Source organism: Ovis aries, chromosome 18, assembly GCF_016772045.2.
Source record: "Ovis aries strain OAR_USU_Benz2616 breed Rambouillet chromosome 18, ARS-UI_Ramb_v3.0, whole genome shotgun sequence".
In the NCBI taxonomy this organism is placed as follows: Eukaryota; Metazoa; Chordata; class Mammalia; order Artiodactyla; family Bovidae; genus Ovis; species Ovis aries.
In genome coordinates this window covers 30,899,111-30,923,543 of record NC_056071.1, presented here as the reverse complement: position 1 = coordinate 30,923,543, position 24,433 = coordinate 30,899,111, and the positions used below count along the sequence as shown (strand labels likewise).

The following is a 24,433-nucleotide window of genomic DNA, read 5'->3' as shown; positions in this document are numbered from 1 at the left end:
CCGCACAGTCCTTAAGGATCCAGCTGCAGTCCGCTCCCACTCCCCTGCCCGTGTTTATACAGGCAATGCAAGTTGCCCTGAATGACTGCCTCCTCCCCAGCCGCCCCGCGGATCCCTAAGTCTCAGTCGTCCCCTCCCCATTTCCTCCTTAGAACACTGGAAACCTTGATTACAGCCCGTTAGTCGGCTGTGAGCTTGGCAATGGTAGGGACCTGGTTTGATTTCTGCCTCCGGCAAACGGCAAGGTACTGGTGAAGGAATGATTGAATTGGTGCTAAGGGTAGAGGGAAGCAGCTGAGGTTTAGGAAGTTAATCAAACTAGACAGCAGCCTTTGTAAACTAGGACTGCAGAGATGCAAAATAGAAATGTGAATAGCCATTTATTGAATGCTTACTTTGAGGCGGATACCGTGTATCACACGCCCTATCTTATTTAAGCTTACAGTAATGCAAGGAGACTGAAGCGAGAGTGGAAGTCACACAGCTTTTGAGCCAAATAGTAAGTTTGCGGCATGGTTGTCTTACAGGGAAGTTGAATATTTCTATACTACAGAAACAGTGTTGGCACATTTTGAGTCCAAGGAATGCCAAGGTGTGGATTTGTTGCATATTATATACACGATTCCATCCTTTTGGAGGTCAGATTGATGGAAGGGCAGAGGGGTCCTGGAAGACCAATTAAAAAAAAATCTAGAATTTATATAGGTGAGCTTTAAGTTGCAATGATTAGGCTGTGCACTAGGTTATTTGGTGCATTGGCAGATAAAAGCTGATTTATGAGACTGAATTTGACACCAGGATATTAAGTATTTTGTGTCTTGGAACCACAATTCTCTACCCACCACCATGGAGGTCACAGAAAATAAAAGCCCTATACATTGGAGGAAAATAGACTGACATGGACAAATTCATGCACTGAGGTCCAAGAGAACAGCTCCAGTCCATCATTCACACCAGATAAATAACTTCCCATGTCACTGAAAAAAACAAACTAAATTGCTTTCAGCCCAGGGGCTCATCTGGGGCCAGTTTACCATAAGGGGAACTATGCTCTACCTGCAACAATGATACCATAACTGTAGACTCTTGCACTCCACAAGGTTGGCCACATACACCTGTATTTAATGTCTTTAAACCAATTTACTTTTTAGAAAAGCCTAGTACTTTAATTGTGCCCATCTTTGCATGATATGTTCCCTTGGTATCTCTAACTTTCTTGAGATCTCTAGTCTTTCTCATTCCATTGTTTTCCTCTGTTTCTTTGCATTGGTCACTGAGGAAGGCTTTCATATCTCTCCTTGCTATTCTTTGGAATTCTGCATTCAAATGGGTATATCTTTCCTTTTCTCCTTTGCCTTTAACTTCTTTTTTCAGGTATTTGTAAGGCCTCCTCAGACAACCATTTTGCCTTTTTGTATTTCTTTTCCTTGGGGATAGTCTTGATCACTGCCTCCTGTACAATGTCACAAACCTCCGTCCATGGTTCTTCAGGCACTCTGTCTATCAGTAAAGGACAGAAATGGTGTGGACCTAACAGAAGCAGAAATATTAAGAAGAGGTGGCAAGCATACACAGAACAACTATACAAAAAAGATCTTCATGACCCAGATAACCACGACGGTGTGATCACTCACCTAGATCCAGACATCCTGGAATGTGAAGTCAAGTGGGCCTTAGGAAGCATCACTACAAACAAAGCTAGTGGAGGAGATGGAATTCCAGTTGAGCTATTTCAAATCCTGAAAGATGATGCTGTGAAAGTGCTGCACTCAATATGCCAGCAAATTTGGAAAATTCCGCAGTGGCCACATGACTGGAAAAGGTCAGTTTTCATTCCAATCCCAAAGAAAGGCAATTCCACAGAATGCTCAATCTACCACACAGTTGCAGTCATCTCACATGCTAGCAAAGTAACGCTCAAAATTCTCCAAGACAGGCTTCAACAGTACGTGAACTGTGAACTTCCAGATGTTCAAGCTTGATTTAGAAAGAGAAACCAGAGATCAAATTCCTAACATTTGTTGAATCATTGAAAAAGCAAGAGAGTTCCAGAAAAACATCTACTTCTGCTTTATTAACTATGCCAAAGCCTTTGACTGTGTGGATCACAACAAATTGGAAAATTCTTCAAGAGATGGGAATACCAGACCACTTTATCTGCCTCCTGAGAAGTCTGTATGCAGGTCAGGAAGCAACAGTTAGAACTGGACATGGAACAACAGACTGGTTCCAAATCAGGAAAGGAGTATGTCAAGGCTATATATTGTCACCCTGCTTATTTAACTTACATTCAGAGTACATCACTCGAAATGCCAGGCTGGATGAAGCACAAACTGGAATCAAGATTGCTGGGCGAAATGTCAATAACCTCAGATACCCAGATGACACTACCCTTATGGCAGAAAGAGAAGAGGAACTAAAGAGCCTCTTGTTGAAGTGAAAGAGGAGAATGAAAAAGTTGGCTTAAAGCTCAACGTTCAGAAAACTAAGATCATGGCATCTGGTCCCATCACTTCATGGCAAATAGATGGGGAAACAATGGAAACAGTGAGAGACTTTATATTTTGGGGCTGCAAAATCACTGCAGATGGTGAATGCAGCCATGAAATTAAAAGATGCTTGCTCCTTGGAAGAAAAGCTATGACCAACCTAGGTAGTATATTGAAAAGCAGAGACATTACTTTGCAAAGGTCCATCTAAAGCTATGGTTTTTCCAGTAGTCATGTATGGATGTGAGATTTCGACTATAAAGAAAGCCAAGCGCTGAAAAATTGATGCTTTTGAACTGTGGTGTTGGAGAAGACTCTTGAGAGTCCCTTGGACAGCAAGGAGTTCCAACCATTTCATCCTAAAGGAAATCAGTCCTGAATATTCATTGGAAAGACTGATGCTGAAGCGGAAACTCCCATACTTTGGCCACCTGATCCGCAGAACTGACTCTTTGGAAAAGACCCTGATGTTGGGAAAAATTGAAGGCGGGAGAAGGGGACAGCAGAGGATGAGATGGTTGGATGGCATCACCAACTCGATGGACATGAGTCTGAGCAAGCTCCGGGAGTTGGTGATGGACAGGGACTGGTGAGCTGCAGTCCATGGGATCGCAAAGAGTCAGGCATGACTGAGCAACCGAACAACCAGTGGTTAGGACTCTTGAGTTTTGTTTTTTCTATTTTGATTCATTTTTGTTGATTATTTATTGGTTGTGCTGGGTCTTCATCACTGTGAGTGGCGGCAAGTTGTGGCAAGCAGGGGCTGCTCTCATTGCTTTGGCTTCTCGTTGCAGAACTTGCGCTCCAGGGCATGCAGCCTCAGTAGCTGCAGTGCACCGGCTTAGTTGCCCTGAGGCATGTGGAATCTTCCCAGTTTAGTCACTCAGTCGTGTCCGACTGTCACTTTTTTTTTTAACTGAATTGTTCTCCTTTATAAAAATAATGGAACGCTTCACAGATTTGCGTGGCATCCTGGCGCAGGGGCCATGCTAATCTTCTCTGTATCGTTCCAATTTTAGTATATGTGCTGCCGAAGCGAGCACTTGACTGTCACTCTTTCGTCCCCTTATCCTCCTGCCTTCAGTCTTTCCCAGCATCAGGGTCTTTTCTAAAGAGTCTGCTCTTCCCATCAGGTGGCCCAAGTATTGGAACTTCAGCATCTTCCCGGACTGGGGATCAAACTGGCAAGCAGATTCCCAACCACTGGACCACCTGAGAAGTCTGTTAGAACGCTGATCTTTTGCCGCCCAGGATCCCATAAGCCTTGAGACATGACCAAAAAAAAAAAAAAAGCAAATTCTCAGGCCCACTCCAGACCTCTTAAATCAGAAACTCAAAAGGAATGGGAAGCATCTGTTTTCACAAGCTCTCCAAGTGATTCTGATCCCTGCTCATGTTGAGAACTGCTCTAAGCCATAAGTGTATGGAACTTGGAGCCAGCAGCAAGCAAATCCAAGGTGCATATGTTTATAAATAAGTGACTGGGGTTTCGATAGTGGCTCAGTGGTAAAGAATCCGCCTGTCAATACATGAAACATGGGTTCGATCCCTGATCTGGGAAGATCCCACGTGCCATGGAGCAACTGAGCCTGTGGCTACAACTATTGAGCCTGTGCTATGGAACCTGGGAGCCGCAATTACTGAAGCCTGCAGGCTCCAGAGCCTGTGCTCCAACAAGAGAAGCCACAATGCGAAGTCTGTGCACGGAAACTAGATAGTAGCCCTTGCTTGCCACAGCTAAAGAAAAGCGTGAGCAGCAAGGAAGACCCAGCACAGCCAAAATAAATAAAAATATTTTTAAAACTTAAATAACTAGAACTGACAAAAAAAAAAAAAAGGACCAGAACTGAAACAACTGAAACTGTAAGACTTGTAGAAGAAACCACAAGGGAAAATCTTTATGACATTGAATTTGCCAGTGGTTTCTTGGTTATGACACCGAAAGCACAGGCAACAGAAGAAAAAGGTAGATAAATTGGATTCCATCAAAAGTAAAAACTTCTGTACATCAAAGGACACTATGGGGAATTCCCTGGCAGTCCAGTGATTAGGACTCTGTGCTTCCACTCCCAGGGGCCCAGGTTCAATCCTGGTTGGGGAACTAAGATTCCCTAAAGCCACATGGCGTGGCCAAAAACAAACAAACAAACAAACAAACCCAGAAAGCAAAAATAAACAAGGACATTGTCAAGAGTGAATAGACAACCTACAGAGAAAATTTTGTAAATCAAATATCTGACAAATGGCTAGTATCCAGAATATAAAAAAGAACTACAGCTCAACCAGAAAGACCTAACTTAAAACAGGCGGGAGGGGACTTCCTTGTTGGTACAGTGGGTGAGTCTGCCTGCCGATGCAGGGGACGTGGATTTGGTCCGGGCTCTGGGGAGATACCACGTGCCTCAGACAGCTAAGCCCACGCACCACAACTACTGAAGCCTACGAGCTGCAGCTTCTGAAGCCAGCAGGCCCTTGAACCGGTGCTCTGAAACAAGAGAAACCACAACTAGAGAGTAGCCCCTTCTCGACACAACTAGAGAAAGCCCGCAAGCAGCAGGGAGAATCCAGCACAGCCATAAAAAAAAAAAAAAAATAAAGTAGCCCAAGGGAAGAAGCCCAGATCTAAGATTTTCCATTGCCCTCTCCCTATGGGGTCAGGACAGTATTTTTCTGCTAGCTTCCATGGATGACAATATGCACAGAATGCTGCCACCTAGAGAAGATCACCAGGCCAGAGTCTTTATTGAGGCTCCATTACATAGAAATGGTTAACTCTTTAAAATAGGTAGCTAGTTGGAATTTGCTATATGACGCAGGGGGCTCAAACCGGTGCTCTCTGATGACCTAGAGGGATGGGAAGGAGTGGGAGGTGGGAGGGAGGTTCAAGAGAGAAAGGACATATGTATACCCATGGCTGATCCATGCTGAAGTATGGCAGAAATCCACACAACATTGTAAAGCAATTATTAAAATAAATTAAAAAATAAATGGTTAACTGTCCACCTCGGGGCAGTTTTCAACCCCTTCAAGACTCCAGCTATTACTCCAAAACTCCCACCCTTGACCATGGTGTGGGTGTGGCTCAGAGCCCCACCCTAACTCACACTGCTGTTATCTGACCGTGCCAAGGGCACCAGGCAAACAAAGACATTCCTATCAGACATGACAGTCCAAAGGTTTACGGATTACCTCCCAGAAGAAAGGGTGATGACCTTTTGGGGCAAAGTTGTATTCTTTTTTTCTGTTTTAATATTTGTTTGTTTATTTGATTTCCCCGGTGGCTTAGACAGTAAAGCGTCTGCCTGCAGTGCGGGAGACCTGGGTTTGATCCCTGAGTTGGGAAGATCCCCTGGAGAAGGAAATGGCAACCCACTCCAGTATTCTTGCCTGGAAAATTCCATAGACTGAGGAGATTGGTAGGCTACAGTCCATGGGGTCACAGAGAGTTGGACACGACTGAGCGATTTCACTTTTTTTTTTATTTTGGCTGTGGTGGATCTTTATTCGTTGTGACATGTGGATTGATTTTTGTTTTTTGTTGCAGTATGAGAACTCTTAGTTGTGGTTCATGGGATTTAGTTTCCTGACTGGGGATTGAACCCAGGGCCCTGGCATTGGGAACACAGAGTGTTAGCCGCTGAACCACCATGGAAGTCCCCAAAGTTAAATTCTTTACTACACCCTAATACCAGTGGGAAGTGGCTATGATAAATGGTGTGGTAACGGTTCAGAATGACCAGACCCTGGGAGACCCAGAGTGAGGCCTGTTAGATTCTCCTCTAGGTTGCTCAGCTCCCAAACCCTCAGCTGCTAGTAAGTCCAGAAATGTAAACAGCCAGCTTACTGTAGCCTCTGTCTTCTTCGGATAGGGACCGTGACTTCTCTGTACTAATTTCTCACAAGCTTTGAGAGCACCACGCCTATCACCAGGGCAGGAGCTAAGGAGAGACAAATGAAGGGTGCAGAATTTAAGCAGGTGCTCATTTTTGGGGTCTAGCAAGTGTCCTGGGTGCCTTCTCCCCTTTAAAAAATATATATTTATATGGCTGCACCAGATCTTAGTTGCAATATGCAGGATACAGTTCCCTGTTGTTTAGTTGCTAAGTTGTGTCCAACTCTTTGCGATCCTATGGACCATAGCCTGCCAGGCTCTTCTGTCCATGGGATTTTCCAGGCAAGAATACTGGAGTGGGTTGCCATTTTTCTCTCAAGGGGATTTTCCCAGTCTAGGGATCGAACCTGTGTCTTTTGCTTGGCAGGTGGTTTCTTTACCACTGAGCCACATGGGAAGCCCACATTTAAGGCTGAGTTGTGAGGCATGAAGGATCTTAGTTTCCCGACCAGGGATCAAACCTCTGCTCCCTGCATTGGGAGCTCACTAGATCACTAGACAAGTCCCTCCTTTGCCTCACTTTGATCCAGCCCAGCTGGTCACTGCAAAGAGGCTAAATGTGAAGCAGTTATTAAGCATCTACTGTATGCAAGGCCTCATCCTGGGGCTCATGGTGAATGACACAGGTAATTTTCCATGATGCCTGAGCCACACTCTTGAGCAATCACACTAGCCACAGGCAACTTGAGACTAATATTAAAATACCATGCAAGTTAACTGCTGCTGCTGGGGGATGAGACAAAGGCATCTCAGCCAAGCTGCCAGTTTTCACAGCCAAGACCAGCTGACAGCCAGCCAGCCTACCCCCAGACTTAAGAGACAGCATAGTCAAAAGTCAGCAGAGTCATTAATCCAATACACATTCAATCACAGAATCTAAGAGCCCAGCAAAGATCTGAAGTGCCAGGTGACCTGCAAATTCATGAGCTAAATCAATGCTTACTGTTTTAACTCTGAGTTTTGGGTTGGGTTTGTTATACACCATTATTGAAGCGATAGATAACTGATACAGAAATTGGCCAGACCAAACCAACACAATAATGTGAAGCAATTATCCTTTGATTAAAAAAAAAAAAATTGCTCAGCCTAGAGGTGCATGTGACTAAGTAGGCACAGAACTGGGCAATACCAAAAGCTCTGACCTAAGTACTTACAGAATGAGGCCTGAGCTCTCTTCTTCCCTTTTGTTGCTACTCCTCTGGCTTGTACAGCTCCCAAACCCTCAGTTGCTCTTGACTACTTTGGTCAGAGACATTTTTACCTTGACATAGCTCACAGGCCTCAGGCGGAATGGCAGCCTGGGAGCTGCTTTTATCCACAACGTTCCCAGGTAAGCTTGGTCCTGTAATTTTTTTTTTTTTTGGCTACGCCACAGGGCATGTGGGATCTTAATTTCCCAACCAGGGATCGAACCCACGGCCCGTTTTGGAAGCTCAGAAGTCTTAACCACTGGGCTGCCAGGGAAGTCCCGGTCCTATTGTTTTGATTCTTCAGATCCAGCCAGAGTCTCTTGGACATCCCTTGACAGTGAAGCCTGCCCAGGAGTCCATCTGGGCACAGAAGCTCATTAGCGGGCTTTCTGATATCATCACATTATCTTCATTTCACAGATGAGCAAACAAGGCTCTGAGGTGGGAGGAAGCTTGTTTGTGATTAAATGGTCAATAAAAGATGGAGCTTATGTTCTGACCCAACAGCTGGGAACAACAATTTCTTAAATATTCCAAGTTAAAATACCATAGTAATTTGAAAAAGGTTGAAGTGTATTAAGGGCACGTTTTCAAACCTTAACAAAGGTTTTGACTCATCAGTGGATTGTTAAATTAACTTAGTAGGTTGGGACCAGCATTTTAAAAAATTAATAATGACACATTTTTATAAAACTTTTGTTTCAGTTATCTACATATTAGTACTTAACCCCTCTAGGAAGCTGGCCTAAGTTGTGATGGCACACCAGGCAGGCTCCCAGAGGCTGAGGAAAGCTGACCATTCCTTTTTTTAAGTTTCTTTCTTTTCCCTTTGTGATGAGAAATTTTAGTATCTTACCTAGCATGTAGAGTAGGGATCAAACCCAGGCCCCAGCAGTGAAAGTGCTGAGTCCTAACCACTGCCAGGAGGGAATCCCCAAGCTGACCTTTCCTTGATTCACTGAATTTGGGGAAGAAATTATTTTCAGTTCACTGGGCTCTTTGTCCAAGCCTCTTTCTAAGAGAGGTTAGTGTCACTCCTTTTCTCTTTAATGAGACCCTTTCAGTCACTCTTTGATTAAGAACACTGCTTTTTAAAGCTGTTTCTTTCCCCAAAACTTGCTGCAGGTATAAACGTCAGACTGAGATCACACAAAACTGTAATTTATCTTAGCATAATGCACAATCTTCATAGAAAAGTTGGAAAATACTGAAAAGCACAAAGAAAAAGACTAAAATCCCAACACTACTACTACCCAGAGACAATATTTTTTCCATTATTTTGTCTATGCTGATATGTCTTCAAAAAAATGGGACAGTATTAGTACTATTTTACATTTTATTTGTTAGCTTTTTGAGTCCTTAAATATCTTGTTACAATAATTTTTAATAGTTGTGCTTCATCATAAAGATATCCGGTAATTTAATAGGTCCCATTTGGACATATTTTCAGTTCTTCCCTATTATTCTATTTTGGGGGCTTCCCTGGTGGCTCAGACAGTAAAGAATCTGCCTGCAATGCAGGAGACCCAGTTTTGAACCCCGGGTTGGGACGATCCTGGAGAATTCCCCTGGAGAAGGGAATGGCACCCCACTCCAGTATTCTTGCCTGGAGAATTCCAAGGACAGAGGACCCTGGCGGGCTACAGTCCATGGGGTTGCAGAGTTGGACATGACTGCGCAACTTAAACACACACATACATGATGATGAAGATCCCTGTAATTAATTTTTTGCAAATATCCATAATTTATTTATGCTGAATTCTTAGAAGGGGCAGTTCTAGGTCAGAGGGTGTATAATATATGTTTATAAGTTTCTTGATACATGTAAAACCGCTCTCCTGAGAGCTTGTACCAATTTGCCCTCCTGGCTCCTGTGTAATAAATTTTTAAAAATTATTTAAATTGGAGGATAATTACTTTACAATATTATGATGGTTTTTGTGATACATCAACATGAATCAGCCACAGCTATACATATATCCCCCATCCTGAACCCCTCTCCCACCTCCCTAGTCTTAATATCAATTTTGCCTTATATATTACCACAGAGACATTACTTTATCAACAAAGGTCTGTCTAGTCAAGGCTATGATTTTTCCAGTGAGTGCTGAAGAATTGATGCTTTTGAACTGTGGAGTTGGAGAAGACTCTTTGAGAGTCCGTTGGACTGCAAGGAGATCCAACCAGTCCATTCTAAAGGAGATCAGTCCTGGGTGTTCATTGGAAGGACTGATGTTGAAGCTGAAACTCTAATACTTTGGCCACCTGATGCGAAGAGCTGACTCATTTGAAAAGACCCTGATGCTGGGAAAGATTGAGGGCAGGAGGAGAAGGGGATGACAGAGGATGAGATGGTTGAATGGCATCACTGACTCGATGGACATGAGTTTGAGTAAGCTCTGGGAGTTGGTGATGGATAGGGAAGCCTGGCATGCTTCGGTTCATGGGGTCACAAAGAGTCGGACATGACTGAGCGACTGAGCTGAACTGAATTACCACAGAATCTTCTTTACTTCTCTATGGTTAAGAGATCAGAGACAGAATGCCCATTCTATTTTCTGTAGGTTTCAGTTTCCTCCTTAGCATGCTTGATTCCAAATTCTTGGTCAGTTTCCAGAGGTCTGGATTGTGGCTCTGTTGCCACAGGGTGCAGTAGCAGTCAGTTGGAAAGAGTCAGGAAAATAATAGAGCCATATGATGATAAAATGACCTGATGTACCAGTGAGATGTTATTCTTTCCGAAAAGAAAGAACTATATTGGAAATTTCTCCAAGTCATTGTGTAAAGAAAGACATGTTTCAAAGCTCCACGAAAAATAGGCAAGCAAGTGGGAAGAGAGTAAAGCACTAATCAAAGGCAGCAGAGAGAACATGAAAAATTAAACTTTTTACAAGTTTAATCTGGAGCCATTCTGTCAAACTAGAGGTCACAGATAAGAAAATTTATATTGTAGTTGTTGAGTGTGTTTGGGGATGTTGCTCATTTGGGTGCATCAATTTGTTGCCTGGCAAGTCATAAACTTGTTGTTGCTTAGTTGCTAAGTCGTCTGACTCTTGCCACTTCACGGACTGTAGCCCACCAGGCTCCTCGGTCCATGGAATTCTCCAAGAAAGAATACTGGAGTGCGTTGCCATTTCCTTCTCCAGGGGCACAATTCTTAATCCATTAGGCTTTTTTGTGTAATATGTTTATCCCCCTGCACTTCTGTGACCTGGGGAAAGAGGATGGGAGCTCAGCTCACATGCCAGGAACTTCTGTAAGGGCTTTACAGGAATTATGCCATTTATTCCTCTCTATAATTTTTAATGTCAGTACTAGTATTACCCATCTCCCTTTTCATTCTTATAAACTGTGGTATGTATATGGTGGTGGTTTAGTCACTAAGTCGTGTCCAACTCTTTATGACCCTATGGTCTATAGCCTGCCAGGCTCCTCTGTCCATGGGATTTCCCAGGCAGGAATACTGGAGTGGGTTGCCATATCCTCCCCCAGGTGTGTGTGTGTGTGTGTATAAAACAAAATTTGTCATTTTAGCCATTTTTAAGTGTACAATTCAGTGGCATTATATTTGCAATGTTGTACAACCATTATCACTATCTATTTCCATTTTTTTTTCATTGTCCCAATCAGAAACTCTGGACCCATTAAATAATAATTTCCCATTCTTCCCCCCCCACACACACTCTATATAACCATATTTGTGACAAGGAAAATGGAGGTACATAGAGGCCAAGTAAAATAATCATTACATAGCTAGTTGGGCACAGACCTGGAGGTCTTCTGAATCACTTGTTTTGCAGGGTTTTTTTTTTTTTTTTTTTTTTTTTGTTTGTTTGTTTTTTAAGCCCAAAGTTTCTGGTTACAGGTTCTGGTAAGTTATTTCTTTCCGCACTTTCTCCCCAGAGAGAAGAAATAGCTTTTCTAAAGAATCTTGAATTTTACTCCTAACTTTCTAAACCAAGTTTCCTTCACAAGAACTTTGAAGTTGTATCTGCTTGAGTGATAAGGGCAGGATTCAGCTACTCCAAAGGGACCACCAGTCTGCCTTGCCCTGTGGGGTCTAGTGGGGTCTAGTGAGAGCTGGAGGGCTGCAGGCGGTTTCTGCCTTTTGGAACCACCAAATCCTCCCCCGTAAGATCCCTAATTCTAAGAGCCCTGAGGACACTCCTCAAATGGGCAAGAGATTCTGCTCAGCCACCAGAGCTAAGGAGTGGGATTCTTTCTTCTTCCTTTCTTAAAGGAATGGCACTGAAAAGAAAACGGCCTTTAGAGCTGCATGAGCCTAGACCCGAGCCCCAGCTTTGGACAAGTTCTCCTCCCAAATTTGTTTGCCAAACTGAAAATGTCTAAATACCACCACCTACCTGTAAGGGCTGTTAGGAAAAGAAATGGTAGCCTAGCATAGAGAGGACCTCAATGAATGTTAGTCGAACCTTGGCAACTCAATGCCTGTTCCTTGTTCAATTCAAACCTTTACACCCTGTTGGGGACCAACCATGTTGTCTAGAGCTGCTCTTCTCTGCTGGCTTGGAAACTGAGGTTCAGGAACTCTCTCTAAACCCTGATGTTTCCCAAGGGCTGGCTGTGACAATGTTTGCACTTTTTTTTTTTGTTTGGACATGCCCTGTGCCGTGGGACATCTTTGTTCCTGACCAGGGATTGAACCGGCATCCCCTGCATAGGAAGCACAGAGTCTTAACCACTGGCTCTCCAGGGAAGTCCTTGCATAACTCTTTTTTAAATTATTATTTGGAGGCTAATTACTTTACAATATTGTATTGGTTTTACCATATATTGACATGAATCTGCCGTGGGTGTACATGTGTTCCCCATCCTGAACCCCCCTCCCACCTCCCTCCCCATCCCATCCCTCTGGGTCATCCCAGTGCACCAGCCCCGAGCACCCTGTATCATACATCGAACCTGGACTAGTGATTCATTACACATATAATAATATACGTTTCAATGCCATTCTCCCAAATGATCCCACCCTCTCCCTCTCCCACAGAGTCCAAAAGATTGTTTATACATCTGTGTCTCTTTTGCTGTCTCGAATACAGGGTTATCGTTACCATCTTTCTAAATTCCATATATATGTGTTAGTATACTGTATTGGTGTTTTTCTTTCTGGCTTACTTCACTTTGTATAATAGGCTCCAGTTTCATCCACCTCATTAGAACTGATTCAAATGTATTCTTTTTAATGACTGGGTAATATTCCATCGTGTATATGTACCACAGCTTTCTTATCCATTCATCTGCTGATGAGCATCTAGGTTGCTTCCATGTCCTGGCTATTATAAACAGTGCTGCGATGAACATTGGGGTACATGTGTCTCTTTCAGTTCTGGTTTCCTCAGTGTGTATGCCCAGCAGTGGGACTGCTGGGTCATATGGCAATTCTGACTCTTAAAGGAAGCATTCTAGCTCCACCACCTATTGGCTATGCAATCTGGGGTAGTTTGACCCATCTCTGCCTCAGTTCCCTTATTTGAAAAGTAAAGAACTGGGCTCCCCACATCATTGAATTGTTGGATTAAATGGATTAAGATATGTAATGCACGAAGTGTCTGACATACAGTAGAAGCATTTGCTATTATTGTCATCTCCAGTGTCACCTCCTCTTGTTTCTTCACCAAATGTTGCCTTACACCTGGTGAGATGGAGATGGTACAGGTAAAAGCAACCCACTGGTCTTGGCATTCTGTTATTTCCCTTGTAGTGGTAATGAGTAAATTCAGTAGTCTTCCTTCCAGTGAGCTGGCTGCATTAGAACAGATCCTCTCCCTTCATGTTCTTCCATTGTCATCAGGCTAGGCTCCCTGACTCCCAATCCATCCTTTGTGTCCCTCAATAAAACCCACTCTAACTGGGCAACTAACCTTTCTCTAAATTAAAGGCTGGGCAGGTAGTGATGGTGGGCAGTGATGGGTAATAGCTGTGCAGCTGCTGCTCTGGGCAGGCAGCCCTGGAGCCTCCCGAGGGCTCCACTCCTAAGAACTTTCCAAGACCCTCCTGGGCTACTTCTAACCGCTAGATAAGCTACAGGGTGATTATTTCCTTAGGCAAGCAAACACTTCAGCCCTCTAATATGGTATTTCCTGAGGCTGGAATAGCAACAGGAAGTCCTGTGGGGAAGAGTTCTGCCAAAACACTCATTCTGAGGAAGGGATCAGTAAACTGACAAATCTGGTCAGCCCTGTACAACATCCTGCAACCTCCACACGTGGAACCCAGGGCAGGTCTCACCCACAAGCAGCTCGCTGCCGTCACTATTCTTCTGTGGGTTCCTGAATTCAGAGAGACCTATACATGCGACCCTACGTGACAAACCCAGACAAAAATTTGCACTTAAAAAGCAGTTAGGCCATTTATTGGCATCAGGAGAGCATTTCTTTAAACAAGAGAAAGAACTCTGAACACTAAAATCTCATCTATTTTATGAAAACTTGAGACCAACCTCTACGACATCTGTACACAGTTTAATCACGAACAAGAGCAAGGATTCGAGTTAAATAAATTAAACCACACTGTCCTGTTACAAGAAAATGAAACGAAAGCTGGGGGCGGGGATAGGTCCTCCCCAATCCCAAGTCCTTGCATTCACACCGCAATATTTCAGGTACAAGAACAAAACAAGTCCCCAGTGCAGTACAAAACCGCTTCCCATTGTTTCTTATGGCAGTCACTGAATTACCAATTGTCCGAAAGCTAAGAAAATTTCGTGGAAAAGGGCGTACCCTTTGGCTCCATGCGTGTCCTGTAGCTGAGGAGGCAAGTTCTTAAGAACCGACGACTGGCTGATACACTCTTGGGGAGATGCGCCTTCACAGACTCTCAGGCTTGTGTCTCAGCTTCCCCATGCAGTCCTGGCGAGGGGAGTCCGCTAGGCGTCCAAATCGAAGTCGTCACGCTCCTCATTGTACTCCAGCACGTGCCGCTTGATCTTGGACGAGTCAACCCAGGTGACAAAGTCCTCCATGCTTCGCGTGACAAGGAAGGCGGGGTCGGTGACCACGTCGGGGCCCACGCGCACGTGGCCCTGCTCCACGAATGCCACGGCGGCCTGGAGGTGCTGCGCCATGCGCAGCTTAAGCAGCACAGTGGGCAGGCGGCGGCGGCAAAAGGACGAGGCCGTGACGAAATCGCAGAGCTCCAGCGATCCCCGCGTGGGCACTAGGCCGAGAGCATACAGCTTATCCAGCAGCGCGGCCGAGGAGCGCACGCGAAACGGGTCGCGCTCCGGCAGATCGCGCAGACGCCGGGCCAACTCGCGCACAGCACGGCTCAGCTGGTTGTAGCGCGTATAGTCCTCGCGCCGCTGCAGCCGATAACGCCGCAACACGCGTAGCTCATGCAGGTTGTGATCTGTGACCTCCCAGTTCAGGAAGTCCACCTGCTTGAGCAGCTTCTGCTCGTGAAACTTAAGCTTCCGCACCATGATGGCGGCTCAAACGTTGCCGGACCGGAGGTTCAGCGCGCATTCCGGCTGCAGCGCGACTTCCGCTTCAGTGCTGCTAGACCCGGCCGTCTTTGGGACCCTGCGCCAATGAAAGGAAGACTCAGGGCCAGGCCTCCCATTTCCATTGGTCAGGGTGAGGCCACGCCCCGTGTTCGTATCTCGCGTTTCTTCTCCGCGTTCTCTGAGGGAGGCGGAGGGAAGAAACGCCTGGAGAGGCCTGGGATGGGAGGGGAGGCTTCCTAGGCGACTCTGCGCTGTTTTAAGTTACCTAGTGCCGTAATTATTTCCTCTCGTTTAGGTTTCTGTCATTCAGGGCCTCTCTGGAGAGCCTCTTCCAGAAGAGCTAAAGAGGATAGTTCCGGGAAAGAGGGGTGACCGCCGCGCTAATATGGATATACTGTGCTAACTGACCTTGGCGGGGGTTGGGGTGGGGAGGGGCTGTCCTCCCACCGTGTTGGGGCTTCTCAGAGCTGACTGGAGCTGATCGGATATCCCCACGGCCTACTAGCCGCAAGTCTATTAACGAGGCGGGCGGAGCTTTTTCACCCTACCAATTAGGGCTTGAAGCCACTGAACCTATCAGTACTGCTTCCCAGGCTACCTCTGCACGCCCAGAATCAGGATCTACCCAGGAGTCACTTGAAAATCTGTATTGTTAACAAGAATGTCAGGTGATTCATAAAATCCAGTAAATTTGAAAAACTTGGATAGTACAAATCCTGCCTCTTTAATCTGGGCTGAAAAGAATTAGCCTGACAGGTTGGATTTCTGGAGTATTTAGTGAACGGACAACACTTTTTCTGCAAATTGTATCTGTTTCAGTTTAGTGTAGCGCTAACAGGACTAACTTCTTTATTTACCCAAGACTTTGACGCCACCTAGCTTCTTTGCCTGTAATTTTATTTTTGTACGCTTTTCATTGTTTTTTAAAGATACAATATTTAATATGGGCGATACTATATGTAACATATGTGAGATACAAGAATATTTGTGGACCCAACAGCCAGTTTAAGAAAGCATCACCAGGACCTATTCAACCACTCTCCCAGTCAGAGGTAAAAATATCTGCTCTCCTGAATTTAGTGTTTATCTTTGCCTTTTGTTTAAAAAGAAAACAGTTTTATCATTTTATGCATCCCTAAGTATACTGAGAATTTTCTTACTTGAAGCATAGCCCATGGAACAGCAGAGAGCTGTTGAAAATGCAGAATTTCAGACCCCATTCCGGACTTACAGGATCAGAATCTTCATTTAACCAGATCCCCAGCTAATTTGCGTGCATGATATTTGAGAAGTGTTGCTTAGATGATATCACATATGGAATTTTTTAATATATAGCTGCAGTTGCTTTTAAAAAACTGCTGCATTATATTCCATTGTTTTGTTGTTATTCACTTGCTCAGTTGTGTCCGACTCTTTGCAGCACCACAGATGGCAGGCTTCCCTGTCCTTCACTATCTCCTTGAGTTTGCCTAAACTCATGTCCATTGAGTTGATGATGCCATCCAATCATCTCATACTCTATTGTTCTCTTCTCCTCCTGCCTTCCTAGCATCAGCGTCTTTCCCAATGAGTTGGCTCTTCGAATAAGGTGGCCAAAGTATTGGAGCTTCAGCATCAGTCCTTCCAATTAATATTCAGGGTTGATTTCCTTTAGAATTGACTGGTTTGATCTCCTTGCACTCCAAGGGACTCTCAAGAGTCTTCTCTAGCGTCACAGTTTGAAAGCATCAATTCTTCAGCGCTCAGCCTTCTTTATGGTCCAACTCTCACATCCATATATGACTACTAGAAAAACCATTGTTTGGTTCTGTCCAATTTATTAATCCATCTCCTGTTGGGTTTTTTTTTTTTTGGAGTGACTATTTTTTAGCAGTGCTACATTCCTGTAGGTTTCCTGTTTCACCTATGCAGTAGCTTCTAGTATACATCTTAAATTACTGAGTTGTAAAGGATGCGTGCGGAGGAGGTGATGGCACCCTTCTCCAGCACTCTTGCCTGGAACATCCCATGGGCGGAGGAGCCTGGTAGGCCACAGTCCATGGGGTTGCTAAGAGTCGGACACGACTGAAACGACTTAGCAGCAGTAGCAGCAGCAGCAGCGGATGCGTGAACATGTAAAGTGCATGCTCAGCTTTACTAGCTGTTGTCAAATTGGTTTCCAAAGGGGCTGTACCAATTTATTTTCCTTTGTCACTACGTGAGAGTTCCCTTTGCTCCTCATTCTTGACAGTGCTTGGTTGGTAGACTTTTTAAATATTTGTGAATCTGATGAGTGTGTGATGGTATTTTACTGTGATTTTAATTTACATTTCCTGATGAATAAAGGTTTCATATATGTTTCTTCCTCTGTGGAATGCCTCTTTGTGTATTTTTCTATTGGTTTGTGGGGTAGGTAGAATAGTGACCCCTCTCCCAAGATGTCCACCCAGAGCCTGTGAATGTCACTTTATAGGAGAAAAGGGATTTTGCAGATGTGATTTAATTAAGGATCTTGAGACAATGACATTGTCCTGGATTAACTGAGCCAGTCTCATTAATCACAAGTGTCCTTAGAAGTGAAAGAGGGAGGCAGAAGAGTCAGGGAGATATGATGATGCATGCAGAAGTCTGAGGTGTGATTTCTGACTTTGAGGATGATTGGGAGCCAGAAGCAGAGGAATGTGGGCAACCTCTAGAAGCTGGAAAAGGCAAAGAAATGGATTTTTTACCTAGAGCCTTCAAGAGGAACATGGCCCTTGCTGACACCTTGATTTGAGCCCAGTGAGATCCAGTTTGGTTTTCTGGTCTCGAACACAGTGAAATAATAAATCTGTGTTGTTTTAAACCACTAAGTTTGTGGTAATTTGTTGCAGCTGCAATAGGAAACATACAGATTGTTCGTTTGTTTTCTACTTTATTTGAAGGTGTTCTTTGTATATTCTAGATAGTAATCCTTAGCTAGTAATCTATGGTGTGCAAATATCTTTTCCCAGTTTGCACTTCATATTCCCCCAGCCTCACTCCCTTCCATCTTCAGCCTTTGTTCAGTGTGTGTGGGAGGACTCTTGGTTAATTCCCTTCTCCCCAGACAATAAACATAATAAATAAGTAAATTATATTTGTTGGCAGGTGAAAAGTGTCATATAACAAAATTGAGCAGGATATAGGAGAGCTTGGGGTGAGGATGGGCTGTAATTTTAAACAGGGCATGTGAAGGTAGGTCTTACTGAGAAGGTAATATTTCATGGTGGGTTAGCCATGTGGGTATCTAGAGAAAGAGCATTTCAAGAAGAGGAAGCAGTGAGTACAAATGCCTTAAGATAAGATCGAAATGTGCCCGGCATCTCAGAAGAGGAATAACAAAGCCATGTTGGCTGGAGCAGAGTGGGCTAGTAAGTGAGGAAAGGGGGCTCAGATAACAGAGGCTCCACAGGCTCTCTTAAGGTCTTTGGTTTTTAGGTTGAGTGAGATGAGGACATTGGAGGGTTTTGAACTGAGAACTGACATCTAACTTATGTTTTAAAAGAACCACTCTGACTGCTATGTTGAGAACAGACTGTCAGGAGGCAGAGGTGGAAACATAGAGGCCATTAGGAAGTTGGAGTGATGCAAGTGAGAAGGGTGGTAGCTGGGACCAGGAAAGCAGTTGTGAGATGCCAATGAGAGAGGAGTTCCAGAATAAAGAGAAAGGTCAAAGGATGGCTCCAGTTTTGAACCTAAGCAAGTGGCAGAAAGTACTCATTACCTGAGATGGGGGATATTGCCAAATAGAACAGATTTGGGTGGCAAGATTAGAAATTCAGCTTTGGACATGTTGGGTTGGAGATGTCAACTAGACATGCAAAGAGAGATGGCAAGGAGAATGACTTGTAAGTCTGGTAAGTCTGGGGTTTTATTTTTTATTTTTCTTTTTTGCCAAACCTCGAGGCACGCAGGATCTTAGTTCCCCAACCAGGGATAGAACTTATGCCGCCTGTGTAAGTCCTAACCACTGGACCACCAGGGAGTTCCCTCAGTTTGGTATCAGCCCAGAGAAAGGCCTGGGCTGACGATTTAAAATTTTGGATACTATTGGCAGAAAGATGGTGTTTGAAGCCATGAGTCTGGGTGAAATTGTCAAAGAAGTGAAAATAGAAAAAGACAAGATGACCACACTACTAGTATGCACTCTGGTGTCAAGAATTATTGACTTTTTGTCCCTTTCTGGCATTCAAGATGTCGAAGCAAGGTGCAAAATTCTAGATTTCCTTGGGTCTTCCCCTTGGAGCCATGATCAACTGTGCTGACAACACAGGAGCCAAAAATCTGTATATCATCTCTGTGAAGGCAATCAACGAATGACTGAAGAGACTTCCTGCTGCTGGTGTGGGTGACATAGTGATGGCCACAATCAAGAAAGGCAAATCAGAGCTGAGAAAGAACATACATCCAGTGATGGTAATTTGACAATGAAACTCATATAGGAGAAAAGATGGTGTGTTTCTTTATTCTGAAGATAATGCAGGGGTCACAGTAAACAATCCCTGGAGGAGGAAATGGCAGTCCACTCCAATACTCTGTCTGTGCACGGACAGAGGAGCTTGGCGGGCTACAGTTCATGTGGTCACAAATAGTCTTGACACGACTGAGCAACTGAGCACATAGTAAACCGTAAAGGCAGGATGAAAGGTTCTGCTGTTATAGGACCAGCTGCAAAGGAGTGTGCAGACCTGTGGCCCGGGATGCATCCAGTGCTGGCAGCATTGCATGCTTCTTCGATGTATTTGTAAAAAAGATGTAAAATAAAAATTATTCCCGCCCCCCCCCGGAAAACAAAACAAAACAGAATTATTGGAGAGAAGTGGATGAACCCGTGTAGTAGAAGGGAAACCAGGAGAGTATGGCTGGCCAGTGAAAATGAAGAAAGTGTATCCAGGGGGAAGGAGTGATCAACCTGGTCAAATGCTACAGAGAGCCTAAGTACAAGAGAAGGGCTGAGAATAACCATTAGGTCATTGATGGCTGATAAGAGTTTGAGTGGAGTGTGAGATTGAAAGAATGGCTAGAGGGGTTTAAGAAGAGAAAGGGAGGAAAAATGTTGGAAGCAGCTGTTAGAGATGGCTATTTTGAGGAATTTGCTGCAAAGGTGAGCAGATAAAGGGATCTGCTAGATGGTCCAGTAGTTAAACATCTGCCTTGCAATGCAGATCCCTGGTCAGGGAACTAAGATCTTACGTGCCCGGGGCAACTAAGGCCACAAGCAGCAACTTCAGAGCCCTTGCTCTCTGGAGCCCATAACATGCCATAACAAAGAACAAGTAAGACCTGATGCAGCCAAAAAAGAAAAAGCAGAGGTGGGGTGCAGGGCGGGGGAGTAGTTGTTGGGAGGGAAGTGGAGTCAAGAATCTATTTTTTAAAGGTGTGCATTGACTCTTCCCTCAATACCGACATCTCGTTGGTTGTCATTCCAGTCTGTTCTACCCCCATAAAATCCCAAATTTGCTTCTCCCCAGACCATTACCTCAGGCCTTCATCATCTCTTGAATGCGTTTCTGTAGTAATAGTCCAGTGTGTCTACCATGCTAGCCGCCAGCGGAATCAGCCTGGAAACCACTGGCCATAGTTCTCCCTTGCTGATTCCTTTTCTAAAGGAGGAAAGCTGGGATGGGAGATGGATGCTGTTTCCTGTGTCTGAGTCAGGGTCCCAGCAGGAAAGAGAGAATACACTCCAATTAGAATAACACGAGAATTTAATAAAAAATTTCCCAAAGGAATGGGCAGGGTGTGGGGAAACCACAAAGGTTAGTGCAGTTGCCTGAGAGTAGTAACTGTGGGTCCTGTTACCCATAGGTTTGAAGAGAGTTGAGAATAGAAAATATAGGTTCTGGAAATCTCTGTGAAGCTTAGGAGTGAGCTTTCCTCATGAACCTGAAAATAGGGTGGCCACTGTGAGACAGAAACCACCTCCTCCCTCAACATACGGAAGTAAATCTAAGGTGTAAATGTGTATACATATGTGACTTGGGCTTCCCTGGTGGCTCAGTGGTAAAGAATCCACCTGCCAATGCAGGAGTTACGGGTTTGATCCCTAATCTGGGAAGATCCCCCATGCCATGGAGCAACTAAGCCCGTGTGCCACAACTATTAAGCCTGTGCTCTAAGCTGGTACTCCACAAGAGAAGCCACTGCAACCACTCTAGAAGCTTCTGCACCACAACGAGAGAGTAAGCCCTACTGGCTGCAGCTAGAGAAAGCCTGCGTGCAGCAACAAAGACCCAGCACAGCCAAAATAAATTATCAAGATGTGACTGAAGCATTTGGGAACCAACTAAAGACCATCAAGGTGGTGGCTGGGGGTCCCTCTGAGGGGTGGGGTTAGACTGAGCGCCGGAGATACTTTCAAACGGTGGTGTTGGAGAAGATTCTTGAGAATCCCTTGGACAGCGAGGTGATGAAACCAGTCAATCCTATAGGAAATTAACCCTGAATATTCACTGGAAGGACTGATACTGAAGCTCCAATGCTTTGGCCACCTGATGTAAAGAGCCAACTCATTGGAAAAGACCCCGATGCTGGGGAAGATTGAGGGCAGGAGGAGAAGGGAGTGACAGAGGACGAGATGGTTGGGTGGCATCATCGACTCAATGGACATGAGTTTGAGCAAATGCTGGGAGACAGTGAAGGACAGGGAAGCTTGGCATGCTGCAGTCGATGGGGTCACAAAGAGTTGGACACAACTGAGCGCCTGAACAACAACTAGTAGGGTGAGTAGAAATCCCATTGATTGTCAGGAAGCAACAGTTAGAACTGGACATGGAACAACAGACTGGTTCCAAATAGGAAAAGGAGTATGTCAGAACTGTATATTGTCACCCTGCTTATTTAACTTATATGCAGAGTAGATCGGAGAAGGTGATGGCACCCCACTCCAGTACTCTTGCCTGGAAAATCCCATGGACGGAGGAGCCTGGTAGGCTGTAGTCCAAGGGGTCGCTAAGCATCGGACACGACTGAGCAACTTCACTTTCACTTTTCCCTTTCATACATTGGAGATGGAAATGGCAACCCACTCCAGTGTTCTTGCCTGGAGAATCCCAGGGATGGGGGAGCCTGGTGGGCTGCCGTCTATGGGGTTGCGCAGAGTCAGACACGACTGAAGCGACTTAGCAGTAGCAGCAGCAACATCAACAAGCACTAAGGGAGTAGCTGCTTCTGTTAAACCAAGTTTGGAGAGAGGTTCTGCAAATGGAAGAGAGATCACAGAAAAGGGGTGTCCCAAAAGGAGTTGTGGGAAATATTCAGGCTCTGGTCCTGGCGATCCTAGGCTGAACTGAGTCCTCAGAATCAAGGCTGCACCTATGGTTGAGGGGACCAGACCTCAAGGTTTCTTGGCTGAGAGAACCATTGGTTCTTCCCATCCTGGGGCATTCAGTTTCACTGGACTCAAGTGGGTAACCAGAAGTTACCCACTTCTGATAACTGGGTTTCCCAGGGAGCAGCTCAAATTCCCTTGGTCTATTGATGCGTAAATTCAGGTGTGCCTGGACAGTTGAATTTCTCTTTGCAAAGTAATACCTGGGCTTTTGGGGTTTGCACATAAACCTTTATTCTGGTCAAATGCCAGCTCTGCGTGGGGCATTGGATCTACTCACTGAACCAGTGAAATTGGCTTTTGGAGCCAGAAGCCTGCAAATTACACCCTTCAAAACAACTCAAGGTGGGGAATTCCCTAGCAGTTTAGGGGTTAGGGCTCTGTGTTTCTAGTGCAGGGGGCATGGGCTGTATTCCTGGTTGGGGAACTAAGATCCTGCATGCTAAGCCGCCAAAAGAAAAAAGCAAAATAAAACAACAGCCCAAGGTGCCCACCTTTACAGCACCACCTTGTGCGAGTTAATCTACAACAAGTGGGAAGTATGAGCGTGAGGGGGAAGGAGGTTCTAGTTAGAGGAGGTAGACAAGGCTCAGGGCATAGCCAGGAAGGGGAGTAGGGGCTGAAGTCTTTGTTCATCTTAGGTACCTCCTGTCGACTTAAAAAAATTGCACAAAATGAGAGTTGCAAGTTAAGTTTTATCTTGGGCAAAACGCAGATTGTAGCCTGGGAGACAGCACCTCAGACAGCTCTGAGAAACTGTTCCACAGAGGTAGGGGTTGGGGGGAGGACAGTATATGTGTGATTTTGGTAAAGGGGGAGTACATTGTAATCAAGCAAATATTTTTTGTAGAAGTTTCTGCTAGTCTTGTGAAGCTTCTTTAATCAGCATTAAGGATTTTAGTTTTAGTGCTTTTCTTAATATGAGGAGATACAAGAATTGGGCTCATAAAATCAGCTCCTGAGAATATCTATCTGAAGACCTGTCCTGCCAGTTTTTCCCTGAGCACAGAGTGCATCATTTCTGCTTTCCACCCTGAACTCCTTCAGGGGTGTTGAAGGTCAGTGCTGCAGCAGCACATGCTTTAATCCTTATAGAGTTAGATACAGAGAAGGCAATGGCACCCCACTCCAGTACTCTTGCCTGGAGAATCCCATGGGCGAAGGAGCCTGGAAGGCTGCAGTCCATGGGGTCCCTGAGCGACTTCACTTTCACTTTCATGCATTGGAGAAGGAAATGGCAGCCCACTCCAGTGTTCTCGCCTGGAGAATCCCAGGGATGGGGGAGCCTGGTGTGCTGCCGTCTATGGGGTCACACAGAGTTGGACATGACTGAAGTGACTTAGCAGAGTTAGGTAGATGGCAAGTGCCAATTTGTAGTTGACATTCCTCCCCCAGGAAGCGTTCCTTGATCCTTGCTCAACCCAGGTTGGGATAGGTGTCCTTCCAGTCACATTTCATGGCACATCGATTTATTTTCCTGATCCATCTGAATTCCGGTAGGTGAGGACAATGCCTTATTCCTCTTTGTAGCCCAGGAGGCCTGGTACAGAATACTCAGTTAATGTTTCCTTGAGTACATGATCAAATGAATGAGACAAAGACAATGAATGAACAGAGGACAAGAGTTGTTAGGTCGCTCAGGCGTGTCCAGCTCTTTGGTACACCATGAACTGCAGAATGCCAGGCTTCCCTGTCCTTCACTATCTCCTGGAGTTTGCTCAGACTCATGTTCATTGAGTCGGTGATGTCATCAAACCGTCTCATTCTCCTCCTGCCCTCAGTCTTTCCCAGCATCAGGGTCTCTTTCAATGTGCCAGCTATTCTTATAAGACAAGAGGGTAGATTGTAAACTCTCCAAGGCAGGCACCCCCACTACCTTCTGGTACCCTGATCCCCAGTGCCCAGCACAATGTCTGGCAGAATCAATGACCAGGGTCAAGAACCCTTTACCTCTTCCCAGAGCCCCAGCCCGACCATTCCTCTCGTCCCCGTGGTGTTAGCAAAGATGAGACACCGGTCTCCGCCAGCCGCCGCTCAAAGCACGGCGGAACCTGGTCGTGCCTACTC

The 24,433-nt window shown here is 45.1% G+C and overlaps 2 protein-coding genes and 1 non-coding gene across 3 annotated transcripts in view; all 3 read right to left on the bottom strand.

Moving 5' to 3' along the window:
* Window positions 1-24,433, bottom strand: part of SNUPN (snurportin 1) — a 43,395-nt gene that overhangs the window by 17,721 nt on the left and 1,241 nt on the right. The gene's annotated exons all lie outside the window — the stretch shown is intronic.
* Window positions 3,426-3,532, bottom strand: LOC114109277 (U6 spliceosomal RNA). Its single transcript, XR_003585951.1, has one exon. It is a non-coding gene; the product is annotated as a U6 spliceosomal RNA (small nuclear RNA).
* Window positions 13,916-15,046, bottom strand: IMP3 (IMP U3 small nucleolar ribonucleoprotein 3). Its single transcript, XM_042235209.1, has one exon. The coding sequence runs from the start codon at window positions 15,010-15,012 to the stop codon at window positions 14,458-14,460; it is 555 nt and encodes a 184-aa protein (XP_042091143.1). The 5' UTR covers window positions 15,013-15,046; the 3' UTR covers window positions 13,916-14,457.